General features: G+C 45.1%; 1 protein-coding gene across 1 annotated transcript in view; it reads right to left on the bottom strand.

Moving 5' to 3' along the window:
* LOC147606254 (delta-1-pyrroline-5-carboxylate synthase 1-like) overlaps positions 1-26,252 on the bottom strand; it is an 81,155-nt gene that overhangs the window by 29,672 nt on the left and 25,231 nt on the right. Inside the window, 4 exon segments of the mRNA XM_086792454.1 lie at positions 7,645-7,733; positions 7,735-7,772; positions 7,775-7,922; positions 8,047-8,208. Of these exon segments, the coding sequence (XP_086648580.1) occupies positions 7,645-7,733; positions 7,735-7,772; positions 7,775-7,922; positions 8,047-8,208 (437 nt within the window).

Raw genomic sequence — 26,252 nt, 5'->3', positions numbered from 1 at the left:
CGACGATGTCCCGGCAACGGAACCTTGAAACCGGCCTGACGGGCGGTGAAACAAACACTCGCACATAAAACACTTCAATACCATTGAGGACCTAGAAAAGGAAAACAAACAGGGGGAGCTAGAGTGCTCTTGCAAACAGTACACGGACACCGATTGGCCCCAAAACGCAGTGGCGCCCCTTGCGGTATTTCTTTAATTAATTATAAGAGCGTTGATTACAATAAGGCTGGAAACTTCAGCCCCCCTCCTACTGTTCAGCCCTCAACTTTTGCGCGCACAGAAAAACGCCCAAAAAGAGGCCGCCAGTCCCCTGTTTTCTCCCAAAAAGCGAGAGAGAGAGAAAGAAGCGCATCCTCCAAGAGAGAGAGAGAGAGAGAGAGAGAGAGAGAGAGAGAAAGAAAGAAAGAAAGAAAGATTTTATTAACGTCTTCCAAAAGACCGAACTCGGCCTATGAGACAAATCGGAGTACCTGTATGGGGTATCCTCTGTCATCCCAACAAAATGAAAAAAGTACTGAATAAAAAAGCTGAATCTGGGTGTGCAGGGGATGGAGCTCTACTACTAGGAGAATGCAAAGCTATATGCATGGAGTATACAATCATGATATGCAACCTAGCTAGCCCCATCCTGTACCATACTGGGGGTATAAAATGGTATACATCAGTGAAGGGGGTGTCCACAGCTCCCTGAAGAACATGCCTGGGTGTGCTCTGAAGCGAGCCAGTCGCTCCGCACCCTCTCTGTGAAACTGAGCTCTGATCTCTGTCATCTCTCTCTGGTATAGGTGTGGTGTCCGAAAGCCAGGTGTCCTCTGTCTCCTGCGGGCTCTAAGTGTCTCTGCTCTCTGGAGAGTAATTCCCTGCCGTGTAGGGGCTGGGAGGGGTATGGATCTCTGAAAAAATGTAGTAATCTGTGTCTGTCGCCCCCCCTCTGGAGCTGTCTGAGCCTGTAATAATGTCTCTCTGTGGGTGGCGCTGTATGTCTAGAATGTATCTCCCCAGTATGCGCTGGTCTGCTGCCTCAAAGATCTGGCGTAGGGAATGTGGCTCTCTGAATAAAATGGGATATCTCTCTCTGATGGCTGTATATGCTCTGCATCTGCATACATAATGCTCCTCACTCTCCACCTCCTCTCTGCACAATCTGCATACCCTCTCCTCTCGGGGGATCCGTGCTGCTCTGCCAGTCTCAATCTCCAATCGGTGTGATGAAACTCTGAGCTGACCAATAGCCACTCGGGAGCCGTGTGGTAAAAAACCCTCCATGTATCTAGGCCTCTCTATAAATCCATCATCAGTGATACTCATGAAGTGATCTCTGTAGTATAGCATCTTCGGTGGAAGAGGCTGTGTAGGCGATATCCATGTCTCTCGTGTATAGAGCTGCCATAGATCCTGTCTCAATACTCTGTTCCTCTCACTATGAGAGAGACGGATATGTGGTGCATCCCTGTCATACTGGAATGGTGGTAGATGGATCCATGTCTAGGCCATGCTGTGAGAACCAATGTGAAACCTGTGCATACCATGATCCTCTGTCTCCTGCCTCAGCCAACTGTCTAGATGCCTGAAAAGCTCTGTATGATAATCTGTCCTGTGGCATCTCTCTGAATCTGTCTAGCAGGCATATAGTCTGGAATATGGCCTCTACCATCATAGGAGGCGTAGCAAACTCTGCTCGGATAATGTCATGAGGTACTGACGGTTTGCTGCGTATCATGCGTGCCATCATGAGGGCCTGTGGTCTCTCTATCTGTGTCCACCAATGGGTAGCAAGGCCTGGCCCCCATACTGCTGCTCCATACATCAATGCCGGTGTGACTAATGTGTCAAATAGCCACCCCTTCGTCCGGGGCTCCTGAAAATGCACTTGGTGGCACTGTCTCTCTAGCATAGCCAATGCTGCATATCCCCGTGTCAATCTAGCTCTGGCTGCTGAACCCATGGTAAAGCGTGTGGCTGCTGCAGAGAAGGTAACCCCTAGGTACACGTATGATGTCACCACCTCCACCTGGCATCCTGCGAGAGTGAATGTCAGCTGACTCCTGCCCTGTCTCGATGTATGAAAGACCATAACCTTGGTTTTCCCAAGGTTCACAGTAAGACCCCTCTGTGTGCAGAAATCATCGAGTGCATGTAGATGCTACTGTAGACCACCTGGGGACTCAGACACTAATACAATATCATCAGCATAGAGCATAATATGTACTGAGGTACCTGCTAAATCAACTCCATCTCCGCCTCCCCGTGTAATGAAGTCAGCCACCTCATCAATGTATAACCCAAATAGCGTGGGGGAAAGTGGGCATCCTTGCTTCACACCAATGGTGCTAGCAATAGTCTCGGACATACCTCCTGGACATCTGACTCGCCCAAAAACCTGCTCATATAATGCATAGATGCCCCATGTCATATCTGCTCGTATGCCAAGAGACTGCAGGCGCTGAAAGAGCCTCTCTCGTTGTACTGTGTCAAATGCCTTGCGGAAATCCACAAAGCAGCAATAGAGCTTTCTCTTCCTCACTCTGGCCTGATCAATCATACATCTCAAAGTGAATACATGGTCAGTGGTAGAGAAAGCTCTCCTGAAGCCTGCCTGCCCTGATGAGCGTAAACCTGCTCGCTTAGCATATAAGCTAAGCTCTTGCTCCAGCACTGCACCATAGAGTTTGGCCAGCACGTGGCCAACCATAACCGTCCTGTAGTTGCTCGGATCGAGCATATCCCCTGTTTTGTGAATCGGCACAATGGTGTGCATCGTCCACTCCGCAGGCAAACCCTCTGCTAGTGCCCTGTTAAACAGGTGTGCAAGAAAAGGAGCTAAAGAATCTACTGCATATATGAGATGCTCACCCTGCAGGCCCATATGGTCGGCGGCCCGTCCATGCTGTAGGCGGCGGATAGCTTCCTGTACCATCGAGTGGGTAAAGAAGCTAGCTGTGGTGGGTCGAGGCTCCTGTGGCTGAGGTATAGGTGGCTGCTGTGGGGCATGGTATAGACCCTCTGCATATGTGTGCCATGTCTGTGGGTCTGCAATAGGTGTCGGGGTTCAGGGCTCTCTGAAGTGCCGCCATGAGACAGGGCTATCTCTACTCATGAAGAAATGAAAGATCTCTAGCTCCTGTATCTCTGCGAAGGCCCGCCTTTTGCGGCGAGTAAGTCTCCTCATCTCTCTCCTTGACTCCTGCTCTGTGATGGCTCCCAAGGCTCTCTGTATGCGGAGCCGTGAGTATAGGGCTCTGCACTCGTCATCATACCATCTGTTCTGGGGCATAGTCCCAGGTCTCGCAGGCTCTCCTGAGTGTACACGATGTGGGAAGCTCTGTAATGCAGCCGTGTGTAGGAGTGATGCGAGCTGGGCTGTAATGGTATCCATAGATGCCAGGGGATCCATGAGTAGGAGCCCATCCTCTACTCTGCCAGTGTATATGTCTGCCATGTCATGTGTGAAGTAGATGGTAGTGTGTGGCGTCGGTATGTGGGGGGCTGGTGATACTGGTGATCCGGCTAGTGAAAATGCCAAGTATGTATGATCTGCCCCAATAGGACGAGGTGGAATGGAGAATGAGGTGACAAGCTGTGATGCCTCCAAAGACCCCATAATGTAGTCTACCACCGTGCCTCCGGTCCGTGTATGACCCCCATGTGGGAAGCATGTCAGCCCTCCTGATCCCGGCCACTGTAGCATCCCGTTATAAATAACGAGACGATGCCTGGCTCCCAACTCTAGTAAGTGGTCCCCATAATGTCCTCTGTCTGGTCCAATGTCCTCTGATGCCTGACTAGCCCCTATCTCCTCTGGATCCACAGGGTGGAGGATCTCCATGTCATCATAGTCATACACCTCACACTGTCTGCTCTGTGTGTGGGCATTGAAGTCGCCCGTAAGAAATACTTCCCCTAGTGTAGAATAATGCATAATCTCCTCTGACAGACAAGTGTATGGCGAGGCTCCTGTCTCCTCCTCCTGTGGCATGTCCTCTGTAATGACATAGGAGGATCCTGACGGAGAAAAGTAACATAGAGCTATGTATATAACCCTGTCCTGTGAGAGCTGTAAGCTGATCCACATGTATCTGGCCTCTGGATCCTGTGCTACCACTCTCAGTCTCCCCTGTAGCTCCCGTCTGAATAGGACTACTACTCCCCCCGACCCTCTCGAGGTACCCTGGCGTGTGGTCCTCCTGTATGCTGACTCCCACTGGAATCCCTCTACTCGAGGTAGCCCTCTCTCTGGGCTCTGATGTGTCTCTGTCAGAAGTATGATGTCTCTCCCCACCATAACATGCTCCAGTCGTCCAGGCTGCACCCATAGTGAACCATTACAGTTCCATACTGCTATGTGTACCTCTGTCAGTGGCCTGGTCTGTGTCCCATAGGCCCCAAACCGCTAATCCATGGGCCGGCCATCAATGATGACCTGACCATCTCGATAGAAGGCCTTCTTGCCTTCTTTCCTCGCGTGTAAGACTCGTGGCATGCAAGTTCTCCTATGCTCAAGCTGCATCCTCGTGAGATCATCATCCAAGAAAATAGGAGCTCCCTCTAAACCCCGTAGTATGACCCTCTTCCTCATGAAGGTGACCCTCTCCGTCTCTCCTGCAAACTGTAGGATGAGGGCTCGCTTGCGTGTTGAGTCTTTCCCGGCTCTCCATGCTTTGGTGAAGGGGAGAGGGTGCTCTTCCTTGTAGCCGAGCTTCATGCATAGAAGCTGTCCATCTTTCTCGGGAGTGGAGTCGGGTGTCTCGACTATACCTGTGACTCGAATGTTGAGGCGGCGGGCATGCCTCATCTTCTCCTCCTCAATGGTGGTGTGAATGATTTGGTTTTCTTCCCTTTGAGTCTCCTCCCTCACTTCTTTACGGAGAGAGAGAGAGAAGGAAGGCCTGTGTCTCTGTTCTGTAGCACAGCACAGTAGCCAGCCCTTTACTCTCCCAAAAGCATGCCTGTGGAGCTATTCAGCTGCGCTTCCAACTTTTGTAGCACAGCCCGCCTGCTGCCCTTTTCAAAAAGCCAAAGCTATTCAGCTGCTCAGATCCGCCTGTAGCTGTCTTTCCCAGCAAAAACCAGAACTTCAGCGCTGGCCGCCTGTGTAACCAGCTGAGCAGCCCTCCTAAGCGGAAAGCTCCCCCTCCATCAAAAGATAGGCGCCCCCCTTTTCTGCCCGCCAGCCCCTCTTCTTCAGAAAAGCACACACGTGGCCCCAAAAATAGCATATGGGCCACGTTTTCTTTCATAAAGGGCATTATAAATATTTTAAAGGTTTTTAAAACCTTTTAAGTTAAAATCTCTTTGCCCCCTTCACACTTGGGGTTGTCTACACGTGGGTTTCCTTTTTTAGCTCCAATCTGATGCCATTCACACTGTCCACCATGTCCCCGTGCACACCTCCATACTGTCCAGAGAAAAACACAGGGTCGTGACAGAACCCTCCATTGAAAGGAGGTCAAACTAAAGGAGGCCAAATAACAAGCTGGGGGGAGAGTGGATACACCTACCTCTCAGCCCACATTCGTGCATATTTGGAGTGGCTCCGCCCTTGCACCGACTGCCACTACTCCACATTGAAACCCACTCCGAAGATTAGCCGCGCCATGGAGAGCCTGGCCATGCACGTCACCTTGGAATTCAGCCATGAGGGTGGTCTCATGGAATGTTTCTGGGCTGGGAGGTACCTTTGGCAAAAGGCGCACGGCTACCATCACGATGGAGCTTCACAGAGCCCTTGTGGGGGGCACCATTGATGTACTCATGATTCAAGAGCATCAACTCACCGCCAGGGCTGTACTCATTGTTGTGGGAAGATTATCAACAGCACGAACCACACCTACTGTTCCCCTGATGCCGAGCCCCTTGGGAACCAGGGTGGAGTATGTATTTCAGTGGGAGAGTCCGTGGCTTCCTAGGTGGTGGACAGGCACAATTGTCCCCGGGAACGAGCAAAGTGGTTTTTTCTCCAGGTTGGGGAGACCAAACTTGGCCTCCTCAACATCTACACTCCTAACGACGCAATGGACAGCACTAACTTTTGGATTCAGGTGCGCAAAGGTCTACCTCCAGTAGGATGGTTGGTGCAAGGGAGGAAACTTCAACATGCTTAAGGACCCAGAGGACCGCCGTGGTGGCAGCCCAGATATACCATTTCAGGGCCTGAGTGCTCCGCCTGGGAGGAGCTTACTTCCACATCAGAGGCCAGGACACACGGCAGCTCTTGGAATTTGGCCGGATGCCCCACAGCCGCCTTTTCCCGATCTGACCACCAGCTGGGACAGCAGTACCTTGTCTTGCCTGGATCGCTTCTATGTAGATAAGTGGGGATGTGACAGAGGCGGCATGGTGGACATCCTCACCAGGACCACTTTCTCCAACCATTCTTGGCCAACCCCTGGCACCATGCCCACCAGCAATCAGCACGGATCCTGGAACTCCTTCAAGAACCTTGCATGGTCAGGCACATTCAGGAGACTTGGGCCCAGTTATTCCTCCCCCTCTGGGGTGCCGCAGAGACTCTGGACCGCACCCTTCAGGAGGTCAGTCACTTCCTCCAGACGGCATCCCAGGAGCGGCTCAGCACTCTCAGAAAGCGAGAAAGAGGCCTCCACCATGGCCTAGCCTCCCTTCAGCGCCTTCAGGATCAAACCCCGCAGCCTGTGGGTAGGAGCCCAGCTTGAGACAGCCCACACTGCCCTCACATCCCTGGAGGAGCAGAGAGTGGAGTACAGATATCATGCCCGCGCCTCTTTCTGGTCTCAGGCAGGGCCCACTCACGCGGGGGGGGGGGGGGGGGGGGGGGGGGGGGGGGACACTATGATTCGCCTGGGCTTCTCACCAGCTTCGGTTTGAGGCGTCTCTGCCTTATACTCCAACGTCCACAATACAGGGAGGGAGAGGAGATCACTTCACCATTTCGCACTTGGTGCAGCAGGGCTCCCTGCCCGCTAGAGCCCTCTCTCTTCTTCTTCGTAGCAGAGGGCGATGCATTTCCTATCTCAGGCGCAGGATACATAACTCCAAGGTCTTTGCCTCCCTTTGAAATCTCAATCAGAGAGAAAAAGCAACTAGTTTAGTGGTTCAAATATGGAATCCTACTGTTTGGCCTAGCAAATCCTACTCTTTGCTTGACATGTGAGCAGCCTGCCCTTGGTGAACCCATCACCACGCTGCCTGTCCACCTCACGCCTCATGTTGACGACAGCAGCAAGCTGTTGCAGATGTATAGGAGTCACAGAAGTTGAGCCTAGTGCAGGAGAGCTAAGATGCAGCCTTGCTCGAGGGATGGTCCTACCCAACCTTATTGGTTAGATGCAGCTTAAACTTGGGGCTCCTCAATGTGCAATCCCCTTAATGGACATGCAGCCCTCATCTTTTGCTGCGGGATTTGTGGCCCACACTTGAATGACTTTCCTGGTTGTCTTTGTCACAATGGCAGCCTTGGTCTCTACCTAAACTGTTAGAACCTGTCATGAGGGTACTACATTGAATTCTTAGGACACTAAATTCAGTGATCAGTAGCTATTTTGTTGTCATTCTTATAATCCAGTTGCTATCAATGATGAGTTAATTCTCTCGTTTAGTATATAAAAGCTCATTTTAAATCTTGAATGGCCTTTGGCCTCTGTTTCTGAGTTGAAATAGCATGCTTACTTCGTTATGACAACAGGAATCCCAGCACTTGCAGCAGTCCAAGCAGCAAGCACTTTTGCAGTCATGCCACCTCGACCAAGACGAGATTTTTTCTCCAAAAGTTATTGTATCAACATGTTTATCACTCAGTATGTGTGAATAAGCTTCGAGCCAGCTTCATTTGGTGGCCCGCTATAAAGCCCTTCAACATCACTTAGAAGAATGAGAAGGTCTGCTTTCAGCTCTACTGCCAAAAGGCCAGCCAAGCTATCATTGTCCCAAAAAATTCCAGTCAAATCCTGAAAAAAAAAACAAGTCTTTAGTTTGATTGGTGTGAAATACTTGCATATATATACCATTTATTTTTATTTAAAAAATTTAATGAGAGTTTTAAAAAAAGACTAGAAGTATTCTATGTGAAACCTCATATGGGGCTTTCCGTGTGCTGATCGCATCATTCTCATTGAAAACTGGGACAACTCGCAATCCTAGCAAGGTATCCACTGTCTTTGACAGTTGACCCCTAAAGTCTGCATCTGTGAAATCGCGATCAGTGACAAGTATTTGTGATGACTGCACATCTAGCTGGAAAATTGCAAACAAAATAATAATAATAAGAATCACCCGAGAAAAAACGACAAATGGAATCTTAACATGTATAACTAGTACACCAATGCCACCAGCATCCACGCTCATTAATTCAACTAAATCACCTCTGAAAAATATTACTTTTGAAATTATTTTTAGAATACACTAGTGGCTAGGGCTTAATTTTATCGAAAATAATGAGCTAGGTCTTTATTTCATCCAGTTAACGTAAAGTTAGTTCAGCCCACATATTATACATGAAGGGCTGGGCTGTTTTCCTCATATTCAACCTTACACAGGAACTTAGCTCGCTTTCTCCACATGCTTTACCTCCCTTTTTTTGGCCCATTCAGACCTTCCTCTTGCTCCCTTACACCTCTCTCATGCTTCAACTTTTGCTACAGCCATGCTTGCATGGGAATAGCTCCCTATTAAGCAAGTGGTTTTCATTTCTTGTGCCTACTCAACCTTAGATTCACACCTCCATGCCAAAACCCTAGTTTCTACTAAGCCCCGTTACCCTGTAAGAAAACCTCTTGCTAAGTGTTACACGCCTAACTTGGGTTCAACACTAACCAAGAAAGGGTAGCCTAAGTTTCAAGGGATGAGCTCACAAAGGATCAGTTGGCTTAGTCAAGCTAAGAGTTTGATAGAACTCTGAGCAGGAGGCTAAGTCTAGCAAGGATGGGCTCTAAATAGCCTTGGAATAGAACCCTAAGCAGAAGGCTAAGGCTAGCCTTGGGACAAGTCAAAAGCACACTAGAGACTAAAAAGGGCAAAAAGACTTGTCCCAAGGCTCTATATAGCCTTGGGACAAGTCAAAAGCACACTAGAGACTAAAAAGGGCAAAAAGACTAAAGAAAGGGCTGAGTGCTAATGATAGCCACGGTTGGGTCTACCTAGGGCTCAAACTCAAGGGAGGAAGTCCACAAGGGGTCTACCTGGGGTTTAATGCTCAAGGGAGGAAGTCCACAAGCAGAGATGTCTACCAAGAGCATGGATCCTCAAGGTCAGGAGTAGCTCATCATGGTGACAACACCCTCGGGTAACAGGCGAGTGGTATGGGATGCAAGGTCTTACTGCCATAGGAGAGTTGACTCATGGCAGTCTAGACCTCAAGCTCGGGGTTGGTTCTAGAGAGAAACTAGGCTACACCTAGGTGGTGAGCTGCTCGCCAAATTCTGTTGCGGTCAGCACCGGTTTCAAAGGGGGCTATCTTTACTCGAGGGTTCCAAGTTTGTGTGGATTTATGTTAGAACCAAACCAAGGCTTGTAGAACCACCTGAGGTTAGCTTTCCAAATTTAGTAACCCAAAGGAAATCAGCATCTAGCTCAACCCTCAAGCTGGATGTTATGTACCTAATACTAATCCTCCAGATTAGGGTCTAACCCACAGGATTAGTATTAGGTACATAACAATGGAGGTCTAGAGGCGTCTACAAACTTCACTTGCACATGCAATAAGCCCTAACATCCCATGCTATAGTCCCTCCTAAGTTCATGAGTCCACGATGTGTTCCTACAGCTAAATTTAGCACAATAACTCATTTAACCCCCTTTAGATGCCATGATTAAGCTGCCAAAAGATTGTACTGAACAAGAGTCTACTAAGAGAGCTGTGAGCTCCCTGTCACGATTTGCACCTCCCCACAGGCTCCCACTAGCTACTCAGAAGCCAAATAACTAATTTTTCAGCTTGCTTCCCACTTCACAAATGAGCTCCAAATCTCATTCAATCACTCACATCAATGCATCAAATGCTTAGCAACTTATAGGGGTCTAATGAGGTGCTTCAAATCTTCATTAATTTGCTAAATCAAAGATAAACCAAGCTCTCCAACATGACCTAGAACAAGTTTTTGCAGCTAGAAAAGTGGATCTACTACCACCACACACAAAGATGGACTTTCCACATCCTGTGGTAAATGCCTCGACAATGTCACACTGCTCCACATCGCCATGTGTCATCCTGGAGCGTCCACACAGCTTGAGCTTGATATTTCAACACTACTCCTCAAGCTAAAGTCCACCTCATGTACTCCAAGTTCCTTCCATAAAAGCTGGAGCTTCTCAGTACCCAATCGTTTCATGAAAATTTTAACCACTTTCTCATCAATGCCAGCATAAACCAAATCAATCTCACCTCCTAGAACCTTCTCCTTGATTTAATGATAGTGTACCTCTATGAGCTTCAACCTAGCATGAAACACTAGGTTATTGGCAAGCTGTATGCTGCTCATGTTGTCACATGAATGATAACGGCATCTCCCATGGACTGATCCAAATCACCAAGTAGCTTTCCAAGCCAAGCTACCTCACATGCAGCCATAGTATCACACCTCAGTGCTAATAAAGCAACAGACAATTGCTTTTTAGAACTCCAACAAAGTGTTGGACTCCCAAGGGTAAACACATAGCCACAAGTAAATCTCCTATCATAAGAACTGCCAACCCACTCTACTCTACCTCAGTGCTAGATAAAGCAACAGAGGATTGCTTTTTAGAACTCCAAGAAAGTGTTGGACTCCCAAGGGTAAACACATAGCCACAAGTAAATCTCCTATCATAAGAACTGCCAACCCAATTTGCATTTGTAAATCCATATACATCAACCTCCTTGCCAGCCTCATAAAACAAACCATAATGTATGGTTCCCTTTCCATATCACACTATCCATCTCACCACATCCAAGTGAACCTTTGCTAGCCACCACCTGTCTGGCTACGCCATCTGAGGCGTTGCCCCTTTGACTAGTAGCGCTACCTGCCTGCGCCGCCTCAGGCCTGTGTACTAGCGCCACCTACGACAATTGACCTGCTACCATACACCAGCTGCTCTGCTGACCATACCATACAGTATCGGTATGAGCACTCACTGTGGGCTCCATACAGCTCATTTGAGCCGTGCGTTGTGCAGCTGATGGCTATCTAATTGTTTGGTGTTCTGGTCCCTGGAGTCTATCCATACACTCCAATACAACGTTTTGGAGCATTGCTTCTACCCCGAATTGGACATTGAACCTACTATTGAACATCTGATACTTCGTCATCTACATGAGTCTCCAGTGTATCTTGTGTACAACCTTAGATTTGGATTTGGACTTGGACTTGGACTTGGATTTGGATTTGGATATTGGATCTGGTGCTAGCCCAGTGAGAGATTCTTGTGGGTCATAACCGTGGTGTGCTCGGCATCAGAAGACTCGTGCCTCGACATCGACTACGACTTGGATATTCTACATCGCCATATTTGTTTGCTTTTGTTTTCATTGGTTGTATTGATCCTGGCTTGCGAGCCCGTGGAATGTTCCTCAAAAAATTCCTAAAAGGGAGCAGGGCTTGTTCCCCGCTCAGTGTGTTGGGAGCCACTTACTAGAGTTGGGAGCCAGGAATCGTCTCGTTATTTATAACAGGATGCTACAATGGCCGGGATCAGGAGGGCTGACATGCTTCCCACATGGGGGTCATACACGGACCAGAGGCACGGTGGTAGACTACATTATGGGGTCTTTGGAGGCATCACAGCTTGTCACCTCATTCTCCATCCCACCTCGTCCTATTGGGGGGCAGATCATACATACTTGGCATTTTCACTAGCCGGATCACCAATATCACCAGCCCCCCACATACCGACGCCACACTACCATCTACTTCACACATGACATGGCAGACATATACACTGGCAGAGTAGAGGATGGGCTCCTACTCATGGATCCCCTGGCACCTATGGATACTATTACAGCCCAGCTGGCATCACTCCTACACACGGCTGCATTACAGAGCATCCCACATCGTGTCATGGGCCTACAGGGTGAGCATCTCATATATGCAGTAGATTCTTTGGCTCCTTTTCTTGCACACCTGTTTAACAAGGCACTAGCACAGGGTTTGCCTCCTGCGGAGTGGACGATGCACACCATTGTGCCGATCCACAAAACAGGGGATATGCTCGATCCGAGCAACTACAGGGACGGTTATGGTTGGCCACATGTTGGCCAAACTCTATGGTGCAATGTTGGAGCAAGAGCTTAGCTTATATGCTGAGCGAGCAGGTTTACGCTCATCAGGGCAGGCAGGCTTCAGGAGAGCTTTCTCTACCACTGACCATGTATTCACTTTGAGATGTATGATTGATCAGGCCAGAGTGAGAAAGAGAAAGCTCTATTCTGAAGAAGCACACATGATGGACACAATCGACAGAGCATAGATAAGTAGGAGCGAAGTGCAAGAAAAGGGAAAGGTAATCATTTTTATGGTTGTGTCATCGCCGTTGACGTGGTGGCCATCTTAATTGGGGGGGATGCTGTAACATACCCATCTTCACTAATAAAGAAATGTTCATGTAACAGATAAATTTATGAGTTTTTATAGTATAAAAATCAATGATTTTATTATTTGAGTCACTTCTACTTAGAATCTTCAAATTCTGAGCCCAAATTTGAAAGGATAAATTCTAGTAAATTCCCTAAGGCTTCTGAGATGTTCTAAATGATGCACAGGCATATGAATGCATATTATGCAGGATGCAGAGTGCTTTCTGATGCAAACCCTAAGACTTCTACTGACTCTACATGCATGAATGATTCTCTCCAAGTGGGTTAAGGGACTTGACTGACTGACTGACCGGCTAAGGCTGAGGAATGACCTACGTAGCTCGTGCCTGACTTATCCTGGACTGAGGATATACAATGGGGTCACAGCATACGACAAATATCATCCTACTGGGTTCTAATAATATACAAATGTTGCATTGCTGATGATGAGCCAGTTTGTCACCATGCACTGAGCGCAGAGTGCATGTGACATTCCCTCTTGCTTAGCTTGGCAGCAGGTTCATGGCTTCCAAGTAGTCCGCCAACAACTGGGGGCACTCCTGGAAGAACTCCTCGTCTAGCCATACAGCTTCGTGGGTACCTCGATCTCGGAATTTCGTATAGAACTGACGTATTTGTCGACCGGAACCATGCTTCGAACGATGAAGAAGGATCAACTCGAGCTCAATAACTTCTGCTTCGTCTACCACGTGTGGCTGTTGTTCATCTGAAACATCAAACACTTCTGGACCAACATATGGTTTTAGCCAAGAACCATGGAAAACATCATGCATTGTCCAACTGGTAGGCAATTTTAACGTCATGGAGACATCCTTTTTGACTATTGGAAAAGGGCCAAAAGTACGGAATGAAAGCTTGGGACAATGTTTGCCCACTTGTTTCAATCTTTGTTTCATGATGCACTCAGAGACCCAATCCCCTTCCTTGAAGTGGATATCTCGTCTAAACTTACATGCCTGTCTGTGAACTGAATAATGGCCAGGCTCAAAATTGAGGGCCAAACTGGGTTGAGTACCAAACTCTGCGGAATCAACATACTGATCTTCTAAGTCTTTTCCAGAGATGTTGAGAATGGTAGACTCCTGATTGGTCTGGATGCTGGTCTTTCTACTAAGAACATCTGCTACTGGGTTATGCTGACCAGGGATGTACTTAATCATTCCTCCGACCTGGTGGAAGAGCTGACCCTGTCGAGTGTGCTGTGCACTCCACTGGGCACTTGGCACCGTCGGGAGCCACTTAAGTGCTTGGTGGTCTGTGGTGACTGTGAAAATGCGTTCATAAGGAACAGTTTTCAAATGTTTTAAGAACTGACAGCTGTTCTAGCTTGCCCTTGAAAGTCTTGGAAAGACAAGAGAGAAACTTGCTAGGAGGTTCTACTAACTGTGGGATACTGGGTAGGAGATCATCCTTAAAAATGTCTGAATAAGAAAGGAGATCTGCCAACTGAGGGACTCAAGATGATGAGACAGCGGTTATCGATGAGATAGAAGCTGTCTGAGCATAAATCAATGCTCTGGAGATGAGAAATCATAGGAACGCCAAGAATGCTCCTATCTCCCCGAATCATGACAAGCTCAAGAAAACCTTTAGAGATAATAAAGGTGTCCTGCCCCCAATTGGGAATAGGTTCATACTGACGAAACCACTGGATTCCTAAGATCATGTCACATCCCAAAAGAGGAGAAACAATGAAATCTCGCTGGAATGAGGCCTTTTGAACTTGAAAAGAAAACTGTTGTGCCCGTTGAGATATGTGGGTGCGGAGACCAGGTGTAAACCCGTCTACCTCCAACTGATAGGGCACTAAGGTACAGCTCATGTTGGTAGCCAACTAGGGAAAGATGGCGTCCTCAGAACTGCCCATGTCAAAAAGGATTATGAACTATCGGCCCTTGGCAGAGCCATAAGCTCGGATCAGGTTTTTCTGTGTGGTTGTTGCCTCACCCTCCTGCTTAGCATCAAGTACCACGGATGGCATGGGATGCATAGAAGGTAAGATCTGAACCGCATTGGTGGTAGCAGGCAGATTTGGAGGAGCGGGGGATATTGCAGCAACTGTGGCAAAAGGCTCTTTGGAGGCTTGCTCCGCTTGTCTCTTTGGACAATCCTTCTTACCATGCCCAATGATATGACAGAAAAAACATCGGTTTTCTGACTGATACTGTCTTTGCTCCTCTAGAGGAAGATAGCCTCCAGTGATGCCTGCTTGAGCCTTTTCCTCGGGGGTTTTCTTAGGCTTGGATTCCTTACCCCCTGAACTAGAGCTAGGACTGTTGTCTGTCTTAGTGTCTTTAGAGGATGAATTACCCTTCCCCTGTTGGGGTTTGGTACTGAACTGTAATGACTGCTTCGGCTTGCCTCCGTTCATCTTCATTTCTTCATTTTGAGCCAGAGTCAAAGCCCGGTCATATGTACTGGGTTCAAAGTTACGAACTGTGAAATCCATGTCCTCTGCATGAATTGCTCCATCTTGGCCTGCACAGATAACCCTAACTGCTATGCTAAAGTAATAACCTTTCTGAAAAACTGAAGCACTGGGGATCTGTTGTGTCTGAGTCCATAGAACTCATCTTTCAGAGCGGTCATGTACTGAGGCGGGAGAAATCTGGTCTTCAGGTCATGGACAAAGATGTCCCAGTCAAAGGCTGTGACACCTGTGGCCTGGTCTGTATGAATACTAGACCAATGCTGCCACCAAGTGACTGCCTCACCAGTAAGATGGGGAGCCGCTAAATGGACTTTATCTTGTGGGTCAATCTATTGCCCAAAGGGTAAAACTAGGTGGAAAACCATTAGTGGGTTTCCCAAAACCATAAAACCACCTTCCTCTTCACTAATCCTCTTCTTAATCTGTCCGTACGGATTGAAAGAGCAAGCAGAGGAGCATGGAGAGCCATAATCAGAATTGCTAAACCTTTCCTTTGCTCAGTTTCTATAATAGAGGGATGAGAATTGTTCAAGAGTTGTTTTCAAAAAAAATACTTTTAATTTTTATTTACCTTCTCCTCCTCAGTTGATGCGCTGGGCAGAAATCTTAAAGTAATATATATATATATATATATATATATTTTCAATTGATTTTTTCTCTCTCTCTCTCTCTCCTTCCTTCATACCCGGCGGCGAGCGCTGCGAATTCAGGGAGGGGAGGAATTTTCAGGCTGCACAAAAACCCAAGAGGCGTTGAGTTTTTTTTTCTCTTCTCTGTCTTCATCTGGCCGGCGGCGCCGAGGGCTGCGAATTCAGGTTGGAAGGAGGAATTTTCAGACCTCACTTTAGCTAATTGCGCTTAGTGATGCTTAAAAGCTTTGATTATTTCAAAGCTTATATTAGCTAAAAGCTTTATAAACTTAAACTATTTATATTTATTTTTATATTAGATGCCGTGAACTTTTCGTGGGTTGTTTCCTTTTTTGCTCTCCAGCGCTTGGCGTTGGGCATTGGCCAGGTTACAAGTTTTATAGTAAAGCTTTCATAAGCTTTTTAATAAGCTTAATAAATCAAATATTAAAAGCTTTATGAGATAAAGCTTAGTATAAAGCTTTGATATAAGCTTAGTAAAAAAAAAAAAAGGGACCATATCTAAAAATATATCACCTCTTCTCTAAATTTGGGTTAGCTGAGCTAATAGTTTCAGGCTGAGAAATGCTTGAAAAAGCTTTTATTATAAAGCTTTGATAAGTTTTTTTTAAAAAAAAGCTTAAATGAGATTAATAAAATGTTTTACAAAAGAAAATATTTTTTTTGACCATTCCCATCATATTTTATGGAAAAGAATCTCATGTACATATAGTTAGTTTGGATTTCTTCTACAGATTTTTAGAATTTACCTCAAGAGAAATTTTGAGAGTTGTCAAATTCTTGTGAATAATGTTGTTTTCTAAATCCTCATGAAGTACGAATAATATAAACAGCTTGTTAGTGAAGATATCATTAAAATGTTGCTTTAACCTACGGCTAGTTTTCTAATTTTAAAGAGTACATGGATTATTTCTTGAAAAATTATGCATTTGTGTATTAAGCTAACTTGGCAGGACTCACATCTAGCTCGACGTTCCATATGAGATAAGAAACCCTATCTTTTCTCTTGTTTTAAATTTTTCCTATTCCTTTTAATTGTCAAGAAATGGGTGAATATCCGCACCATCGTACTATTCAGGAACAGCTTGACACCGAAGAAGTTAACGCACTCGACACATTAACCAAAAGTGGAGGTATGTGTAAAAAAATTATTTATTGTATACAATTTCTTGTTTGCTTTTGTATCTGTTTTCTGAATATTCTTTTCTTCTAGACCTAGTTAGAAAACTTTAGCTCCTGAAAAGAATTTTAGATACCGTGACCTAACAAGATTAGTAAAAGTTATCTTCAAGATTTAGTTGCCCAAATTCAAGTAAAAATGATTGCTAGACATTTCATAATAGAAGATTAAGACCAATTTGAAGATTCAAGAACCAAGCAAGTTTCTCCAGTCTTTGATTCAAGTTATCAATTGTTTCACCATCGAATTTAGTGATGATGAGAAAAGTAAAGAAATAGCTCTCAAGTGACTAGAAACCAAGCTTAAGTTGTATACCAATCATAATTACGAAGTTTATACCAATTCAAGTAAAGTTTTGTCTAAATTTTCAAGTGTTCTAGTTTAAGATCTATCCAATTACAAGATTCTTTCTAGACCAAGAATTGCTCTAAGTCAAAGATATATTCAACCACAAGATTTAAACCCATTAAGAATAAGATTTATTCAAGAATTGCAATTATGATTAATTAAAGACTAATCTCTCAATTTTTGTCCATTCAAGTATTTTTAATCTAAGCCAAGATTCATTACTAGTATATCAAGTTCTTGCTATCAACTAGGGCGCAAGATGTCTATCATTATTCAAGTTCTGATTTCAAGTTTAAGATTAAGCTTAAGATCAAGATCCCCTTTAGATTTCATTGTTTACAAGATTCAAAAATTCAAGAATTATAAACCTATTCAAAGATTATAATTTTTTAATTTAGTTAGACAATTACAAGATTAAGATCAAGAATAAATCCCCAGAATTCATCAAGTTATTGACAGTAATGTAAGTGATTATTTTTTCAATCTTAAGTTGATAAGAATTTCCATTTCGACCTAATTCATTTTTGGAATAAGACTTGTAGTCTAATTTTGAGGATAGAGAAAAGTTATGTCAGAATGAAAGTTTCAGAGGGAATTAGCTACTCCGTCTCAAACTTCTGTTCTTAAGGTAGTGTCGTGTGGAATTAGATTGGTTTCACATGGCTACACCAGACGTATCTATGTCTTCTATCTTTCACCAGCAAGTGTTTGTATGTGGAAGGTACCTCTGTGGTATGGGACACTTAGATACATTTCACATGCGTTCACTTGTTTGGTTTTATTTTCAGAAATTGTTTAATGTGATGATCTTGTCCTCCACTTGTGCCATGAAGCCCTCCACTCATTGATTACGCAACTGAGGACAGTTGATTCCCAACAGGGGGGACTGTTATGATCCATGTTAATTAAATATCTTTTGACATTCAAAAACCATCCTCAAGAAGATGAAAAATGGATGCTGAGAAATTTTTCCGAGCTTATCCTGAGATCCTTTGTTCTTTTCAAACCCAGCAAACCTGCAATTGAGGACAATTGCAAACTTAAGCAAGAGGGATGTTATGAGAATATATTTTAATTCCTCTTTAAGAATATTATTTTTTCCTCTTGAGTAATTTGGGTACGCCTAGGTTACTCTTGCGTCATGCCGGCTAGGTTAATATCGTGGGTGACACTACTATAAATATTAATACGTGCAGTATATGACGTATGCTTGGGACCGTCTATGATTATTTCAGTTAAGTTTGTATTGGCAGGGTGATCCCTGGAAGTACATACGCCTGGTAGTCATGAGTTGGTTATGGTTTGTGCCTGTTTAATATTTGTGGGATTAATTTAATCATTAATTGGGCTTATATTTTCAGGTAAAGAGGATTACGAGGATTGATAAATAATGTCGAGGAGAATGTTTCTTATGTGCATCACATTTATTTTTACAAGCATAGCTTGTAACCTTAGTAGTTGATTTTTCCATTTTTATACATTGGGAAAAATACATTTATAATGTTGAATTTATTAAAGCCTAAAGGCTTTACCCTAGCTCCAATTTTTAGGACACTCTATTTTTATTGTGGAAGAGTGTCGTGCTCTCTAAAAGCACACTTTGTATATTTTTGGGGGCTATGGCCTATTTTTTATGGAAAGCTAATAATAAAAATACTCTTGTGTGGGGGAAGGCCATGCACAAGGGGGAGGGAAGATTGCACCCAGCATGGTGTTGATGGTGATGTTTTTCTTTCTCTTGCCTTATGTTTTGTTATATGCTTCAATTTTCAATTTAATTCAAGTAGTTGTTTTAATATTGGATATATTTTATGAGTTTTTTATTATTCTCTTCAAGAAAATTAAAGGGTCCCGTTTCAGTGGTATCAGAGCTTTGGTGTAATTTAATTTTCTTTAAGGCGATCAAAAGAGGTGAAAGACACAAAAATGGAGGTGATTTTGGTAATTTTCTTGAATTTAAATTGAAGAAGAACACGTTTAGGGATTTTTGTTTATGTATGGATGAAATAAAGCTTGTTTTTAACCATTGGGTAATCAATCTCCATCAATCTATTGCCCAAAGGGTAAAACTAGGTGGAAAACCATTAGTGGGTTTCCCAAAACCATAAAACCACCTTCCTCTTCACTAATCCTCTTCTTAATCTGTCCGTACGGATTGAAAGAGCAAGCAGAGGAGCATGGAGAGCCATAATCAGAATTGCTAAACCTTTCCTTTGCTCAGTTTCTATAATAGAGGGATGAGAATTGTTTTCAAAAAAATTACTTTTAATTTTTATTTACCTTCTCCTCCTCAGTTGATGCACTGGGCGCAAATCTTAAAGTAATATATATATATATATATAAATATATATATATACATATATATATATTTCCAATTGATTTTTTTTTATCTCTCTCTCCTTCCTTCATACCCGGCGGCGAGCGCTGCGAATTCAGGGAGGGGAGGAATTTTCAGGCTGTGCAAAAACCCAAGAGACGTTGAGTTTTTTTTTCTCTTCTCTGTCTTCATCTGACCGGCGGCGCCGAGGGCTGCGAATTCAGGTTGAAAGGAGGAATTTTCAGACCTCACTTTAGCTAATTGCGCTTAGTGATGCTTAAAAGCTTTGATTATTACAAAGCTTATATTAGCTAAAAGCTTTATAAACTTAAACTATTTATATTTATTTTTATATTAGATGCCGTGAACTTTTCGTAGGCTGTTTCCTTTTTTGCTCTCCAGCGCTTGGCGTTGGGCATTGGCCAGGTTACAAGTTTTATAGTAAAGCTTTCATAAGCTTTTTAATAAGCTTAATAAATCAAATATTAAAAGCTTTATGAGATAAAGCGCAGTATAAAGCTTTGATATAAAATGTTGCTTTAACCTACGGCTAGTTTTCTAATTTTAAAGAGTACATGGATTATTTCTTGAAAAATTATGCATTTGTGTATTTAGCTAACTTGGCAGGACTCACATCTAGCTCGACGTTCCATATGAGATAAGAAACCCTATCTTTTCTCTTGTTTTAAATTTTTCCTATTCCTTTTAATTGTCAAGAAATGGGTGAATATCCGCACCATCGTACTATTCAGGAACAGCTTGACACCGAAGAAGTTAACGCACTCGACACATTAACCAAAGGTGGAGGTATGTGTAAAAAAATTATTTATTGTATACAATTTCTTGTTTACTTTTGTATCTGTTTTCTGAATATTCTTTTCTTCTAGACCTAGTTAGAAAACTTTAGCTCCTGAAAAGAATTTTAGATACCGTGACCTAACTAGAAAGATCGAGACAAGATTAGTAAAAGTTATCTTCAAGATTTAGTTGCCCAAATTCAAGTAAAAATGATTGCTAGACATTTCATAGAAGATTAAGACCAATTTGAAGATTCAAGAACCAAGCAAGTTTCTCCAGTCTTTGATTCAAGTTTGTAGGATCGGAGAACCGGAAGAAGAGTGTGAGAACACTTGTGAGCTGAAAATGTCAATGTACTGAAGTGAGAAAAGAATGAACCAAAATACAAGATATAGGAACCCTAGTACATAGTGTACTAGTAGTGCCACGTGTCCCAAGTGGAACAAACACTGAAAGTACTATAGTCCTAAATGACTATATCTAGCCCTACAAAACACATACCATGGTACATAGGGCATCACTAGAACCACCAAGAGATGGCCTACAAACCCCCCTCCATGGGATGGGCTGAAGTACTCTGGAAACGTCTCAGAATACCTAGTAGTTTCTAGTCATGGTGGCACATGTTCATCCAGAAGGATATAGCCACCTATGAGTGTACAAGGAATGACAGATCATGTAACAAAGGAAACCAAGTGTAAAGCCTGGCGGAAGGCTTGGAACTTGGGACGAGGAAGTGCCTTTGTAAACATATCTGCAATGTTGTCCTCTGTGGGAAGATAGGACAACTCTATGTCTCCTGCTGACAACCGCTCCCGAACATAATGATAGTGAACTTCAATATGCTTGGTACGCGCATGAAACACTGGGTTACGCGCAATGGCCAAAGCACTTTGGCTGTTAGTGTAGACAATAGTGGAGGATGTCTGGCAAATACCAAGATCTGTAAGTAACTGTCGAAGCCAAACACACTCTACTGTAGCAGTGAAAGCTGCCCTGTACTCAGCTTCACAGCTAGATGTGGCAACTGTCGGTTGCTTCTTGCTGAGCCAAGAAATGCATGAATTGCCAAGCAAAAAACAATTGCCAGTATGTGACACTCTGGTGTCCGAACATCCTGCCCAGTCACTATCCGTGTAAGCATGCATGGTAAGTGAACCCTGATCACCATAGAAAAGGGCTAAATCCTGAGTGCCTCTGAGATATCTGAAGACTCTCTTCACTGCTTGCCAATGCTGTGAACTGGGCATGTGCATGAATCTACTGAGCTGAGATACTGCATACTGCAAGTCAGGTCTGGTGTGACATAAATAAATGAGGCATCCAACAGCCTGCTGATAAAGAGTGATATCACCTGGTGGGCTTCCATCATGAGCTGAGAATTTGAAGCCAGGGTCCACTGGAGTAGAGATTGGCTTGCAATCCTCAAACTGGAAACCATCAAGGAGCTGTCCAATATATTTGGACTGAGACATCATGATACCCCCCTCAACATGAGCAAACTGAATGCCCAAATAATAATGGAGCAGTCCCATGTCTGACATGTCAAAAATCTGTTGTAAATCAGCCTTGAAAGCTGAAATTTGCTGAGTATCTGGGCCCGTGATAAGCATATCATCCACATATAAAATCAGCACTAAAAAATCAGATCCACTCCCACGGAAATAAAGAGTGGGCTCTGTGGGACTATTCTGAAAACCAAGGGATAGTAAGTGTGCATGAATTTTGGCATACCATGCCCTGGGTGCCTGCTTCAAACCATAAAGAGCTTTTCTAAGCCGGCATACCTTATTTTCAGAATTGACAACCTCAAAGCCAGGAGGTTGTGTGACATAGACTTCTTCCTGCAAATCCCCATGAAGAAAAGCGGTCTTGATGTCAAGTTGATGCACTTGCCAATGACGATGGGCTGCAATGGCAATGACACACCGAATGGTAGTAATCCTGGAGGTGGGGGCAAATGTCTCCTCAAAGTCAATGCCTTGTTGTTGGGCATACCCTTTTGCAACAAGACGGGCTTTGTATCGATCTATGCTGCCATCAGATTTCCTTTTTAATTTGTAGACCCACCGTGTTCCAATGGCATGCTTGCCAGGGGGGAGATCTACTAATTCCCATGTGTCATTTTTGGCAATAGATTTTAACTCAGCTTTCATTGCATCCATCCACTCTTTGCTGTCAAAAGCATCTTTATGGCACAAAGGCTCTTCATTGCAAGCTGTAGCAAGGAGTGCATACTCAAGAAAGTGACCAAGCTGTCTATTCCCTGATCTGGTCCGGGCAGCAAGGGGCTGATTTTGTTTGCTGTCCCTGATTGTGTCCAGAAGCCATCTGGGAACTTGTTTTTGCTGTCTATTGACAGCTCTTTCTTCAAGGACTGCATCATGAGTAATAGGATCATTTTGGGGTGGAAGAGTAACCTGCAAATCAGCATGAGATGGTGGCTGATTATTGCTGAGTGGGAGGCCTACAGGAGGCTCATGTTGCTGGTCAAAATCCTGATTTGATAATGGTAGAGGAAACCAAGTGTCAAAGGCATCAAACATGTCAATTTCTGGTTTTGCTTTGCAGTCCACAAGAGGAGAGGCTGAATGTTCATTAAAGATCACATCTCTACTGACAAGAATCTTCCAAGTAGTTGGTTGATATAACCGATACCCTCTGCTCTCCTGGCTGTAGCCAATGAATATGCATTTGATTGCCTTGTCATCAAGCTTATGTCTAAGCTGAGATGGTACATGAACATATGCAAGAGACCCAAAAACTCTCATGTGTGAAAGTGAAGGCTTCCTGCCTTTCCATGCTTCATAAGGTGTAACTGTCTGCAATGCCCGTGTAGGTGATCTATTCAGCACATAGTTGGCACACATTACTGCATCAAGCCAAAACTTATTGGGCAAAGACTTGGCCTTAAGCATGCATCTGGCCATCTCCATTGTGGACCTGTTTTTCCTTTCAGAAACAGGATTATGCTGAGGAGTGTAAGGAGTTGTGCATGAATGAATAATACCCCGTGAGGATAGAAATGCATCAAACTCCTTTGACATATACTCACCCCCCCTATCTGTGTTGAGGGTGACAAGCTTGCATCCTGATTCATTCTCAACCATATGCAGCCATCTCTGAAAGCATGAGAAAACTTCAGATTTGACCTTTAAAGGATATACCCAGCAATACCTTGTGAAATCATCAATGAGAGTCATGAAGTACTTGTATCCTCCAATGGCATTTGTCCTCATTGGGCCACAGACATCACTGTGCACTAGCTGCAATGTCCTTTGTGAGAGTTTTGGACAATTCTTTTGAAAAGGAAATCTATGCATCTTACCCAAAAGACAGCCCTCACACACATGTTTGGAAACTGTGTGAGTCTGAGGTATATCATTTGCCATCTGCTGTGAATGGAGATTTGCAAGAGCCCTATAATTGAGATGGCCCATTCTCTCATGCCAAAGATGAGTTTCAGCAAGCTGTGAATCTGAAATAGCCAATGCTTCAATAGAAAGTGCAGCTGAATGATGATCAAGGTGATAAAGCCCCTTTTGCAAAGTGCCAGTGAGAACTATGGCATTGTCATCATGAAGATCATATACTAGGCATCTGTAGCCATCAAAAATGACTCTGAAACCTGAAGTAGCAATTGCTGAAATTGAAATCAAGTTGACTTCAATGCCAGGCACAAAAAGAACATTTGTCAGAGTGACAGGATGGCTGGAAATAGATGTGAGCTGTACATTTCCAACTCCTTTTACAGCATATGAAGCATTATTGGCACATGTAACAGTCCCCCCTCGAGGTGCATCAGCTAGAGAATGAAACAACTGTCTGCAAGATGTGACATGCTTGGAAGCACCACTATCAAAATACCAGGACTGAGCATCATTGGTAGTAAAAAGTGCATCAGCTTTGGATGGATCAAATGAGCAATGGACAGCCCATGCCCAATCATCCTGAAGAGCATGTGCATGTGAAGCATCTGCTGGCTCATGGGATTCAATGGCATGTGAGGCATTAACTGTCAATCCTGCTTTCTTTTTCTCCGAAGCAATGCGCTTCCTGCATTCTGAAATATCATGTCCAGGCTTGCGACAATAGTTGCATCTTTTTTTCTTTCCCTTATCTGCTATATTTGTAGATGCATGAGAGGAATTGCAGCTGCTTGGTGCAGATTTTGGCTTGCCCATAGGCTTGGAAGCCTTGTCCCTTCCTGTCTGCTGTGAAGCAAATGCATGATCAGGGATAATGGCTTGTCTGTTAGCTCTACTTTGCTCTTCCTGCAAAAGCAAAGTAACTAGCTGATCAAAAGAATAGTGGTCTGGATTACCCATGGCCACTAATCGAAGGGTTGTAGCAAACCCTTGATAAGTATCTGGCAGCCCATTCAATGTAGTACTGACAAGCTCTGAATTTGGCACCACCTCATCAATATTGACAAGCTGCTCCATGAGGTCCTGAACCTTGGTCAAATATGCATCCATTGACTCACTTTCATTCATATTTACCTCCTGTAATTGCCTTCTCAAATATGCAACACGAGCTTCATTGCGTATCTGATAGAGAGAGGCCAATTTATCCCAAGCATCCTTTGCTGTCCTGCAGGACCGGATGTGTGGAATAATGAGTCTCTTGCATGATAAAGCAATGCATGAATGTGCATTTGCATCTCTGGCATCCCATCTAGACTGTTCTTGAGTTGGAAGAGGAGCAACAGGAGTGCTAGAGGAAGAGGCATCAGGAGGAGTACCACCTGCAGAAGGACCAGCAGTAGAAACAACTGTAGCATTGGCTGGCCTCAGATCAGCCCCAGAAACAATATTCCACAAATGCTTTGCAACAAGAATATGTTTCATGAGGGCTAATGTGTTCTTAGCCAGATTTTTTTCGTAGCTCGCTGAAGCTCCCGCCTCCACCCTGCATTGCGCGCCCGCCTCTTGGCCCCCCCTCCCTCTGTCGCCTGTTCGCCCCCCACCTCTCCGCCTGTTCGCCCCTCCACCCCCCGCCTGCCATCGCCCCCTTCTTCTCGCCGTTGCGCAGACTCCTGCCTCGCTGCTGCGCCTCCTCCCTCCTCGCCATTTCGTCCCCCCCCTCCTAGCCGCCTCTTCGCCTATTCGCCCCCCCCCCCCCCCCCCCCCCCTCTTCGCCTGTTCGCCCCCCCTCCCCTCTGTCGCCTGTTCGCCCCCCACCTCTCCGCCTATTCGCGCCCGCCTCCCTTCAGCAGCGCCCCGCCTCCCCTCCCTTTCGCTTTGTTGCCGCCCCCCCCTTGGGCTTCTCCTTCGTTTTCGCCCCCTCCCTCCTCTTTCGTGCTGTTTTTCACCCCCAGGGGGTTTTGTTTTTCTTCATTTTCATCCGGTCTTCCGCCTCTTTGTGTGCAGCCCGCTTCTTGCAGGTTTTCCGCTTTCGCCTGAGCTTCAGACTCTAATGGAGACTCCTCCCGCCTCGCCTCAGAGGGACTCATCCACAGCCCCCTCGCCCGCCCCTGAGGACATCCCCATCAGGCTTTCTCTTTCGCCGGAAGAGGAAGCGAGCCTCACCGCAGAGGTGGAACGCCTCCAGGCTCATTCCACCATCTGCCGTATAGTCGGCACTCGCCCCAGCAGAGGGGAGATCAGGGATCTTCTTCAGGCTCGCCTTCTTGCAGATGTGGGCAAGATCCTGGATGTACAGCTCCTGGGCCGGGGCCATTATCAGATCGAGTTCGAGGCCGCCCAGAGCGTTGCCAAGGTCCTTGCCATGAGTCCTCTGGACATCAGGGGTGCTCGGGCTTTCTTCAGACCTTGGCAGCATGGATTTGACCCAGCAGCGGCGGAGCAGGGAGAGCGCCTCTTCCATATTACAGTTTGTTTCCCTGGTCTCCGCCGGGAGTATCTTCCGCTCCTCTCCAGGCTCGGAGCATTGGTGGGCTCGGTACTAGAGACGGGCCCCTCAGCAGCTTCAGTGGTGGCCAGAGCAGCTGGCTACCTTCGGTCAGAGTGTTGGTGTCTGAC

Source organism: Cibotium barometz, chromosome 58 (assembly GCF_041138505.1).
Source record: "Cibotium barometz isolate CiBa-2024 chromosome 58, ASM4113850v1, whole genome shotgun sequence".
Lineage (NCBI taxonomy): Eukaryota > Viridiplantae > Streptophyta > Polypodiopsida > Cyatheales > Cibotiaceae > Cibotium > Cibotium barometz.
This window is presented reverse-complemented; position numbering and strand designations above follow the sequence as displayed.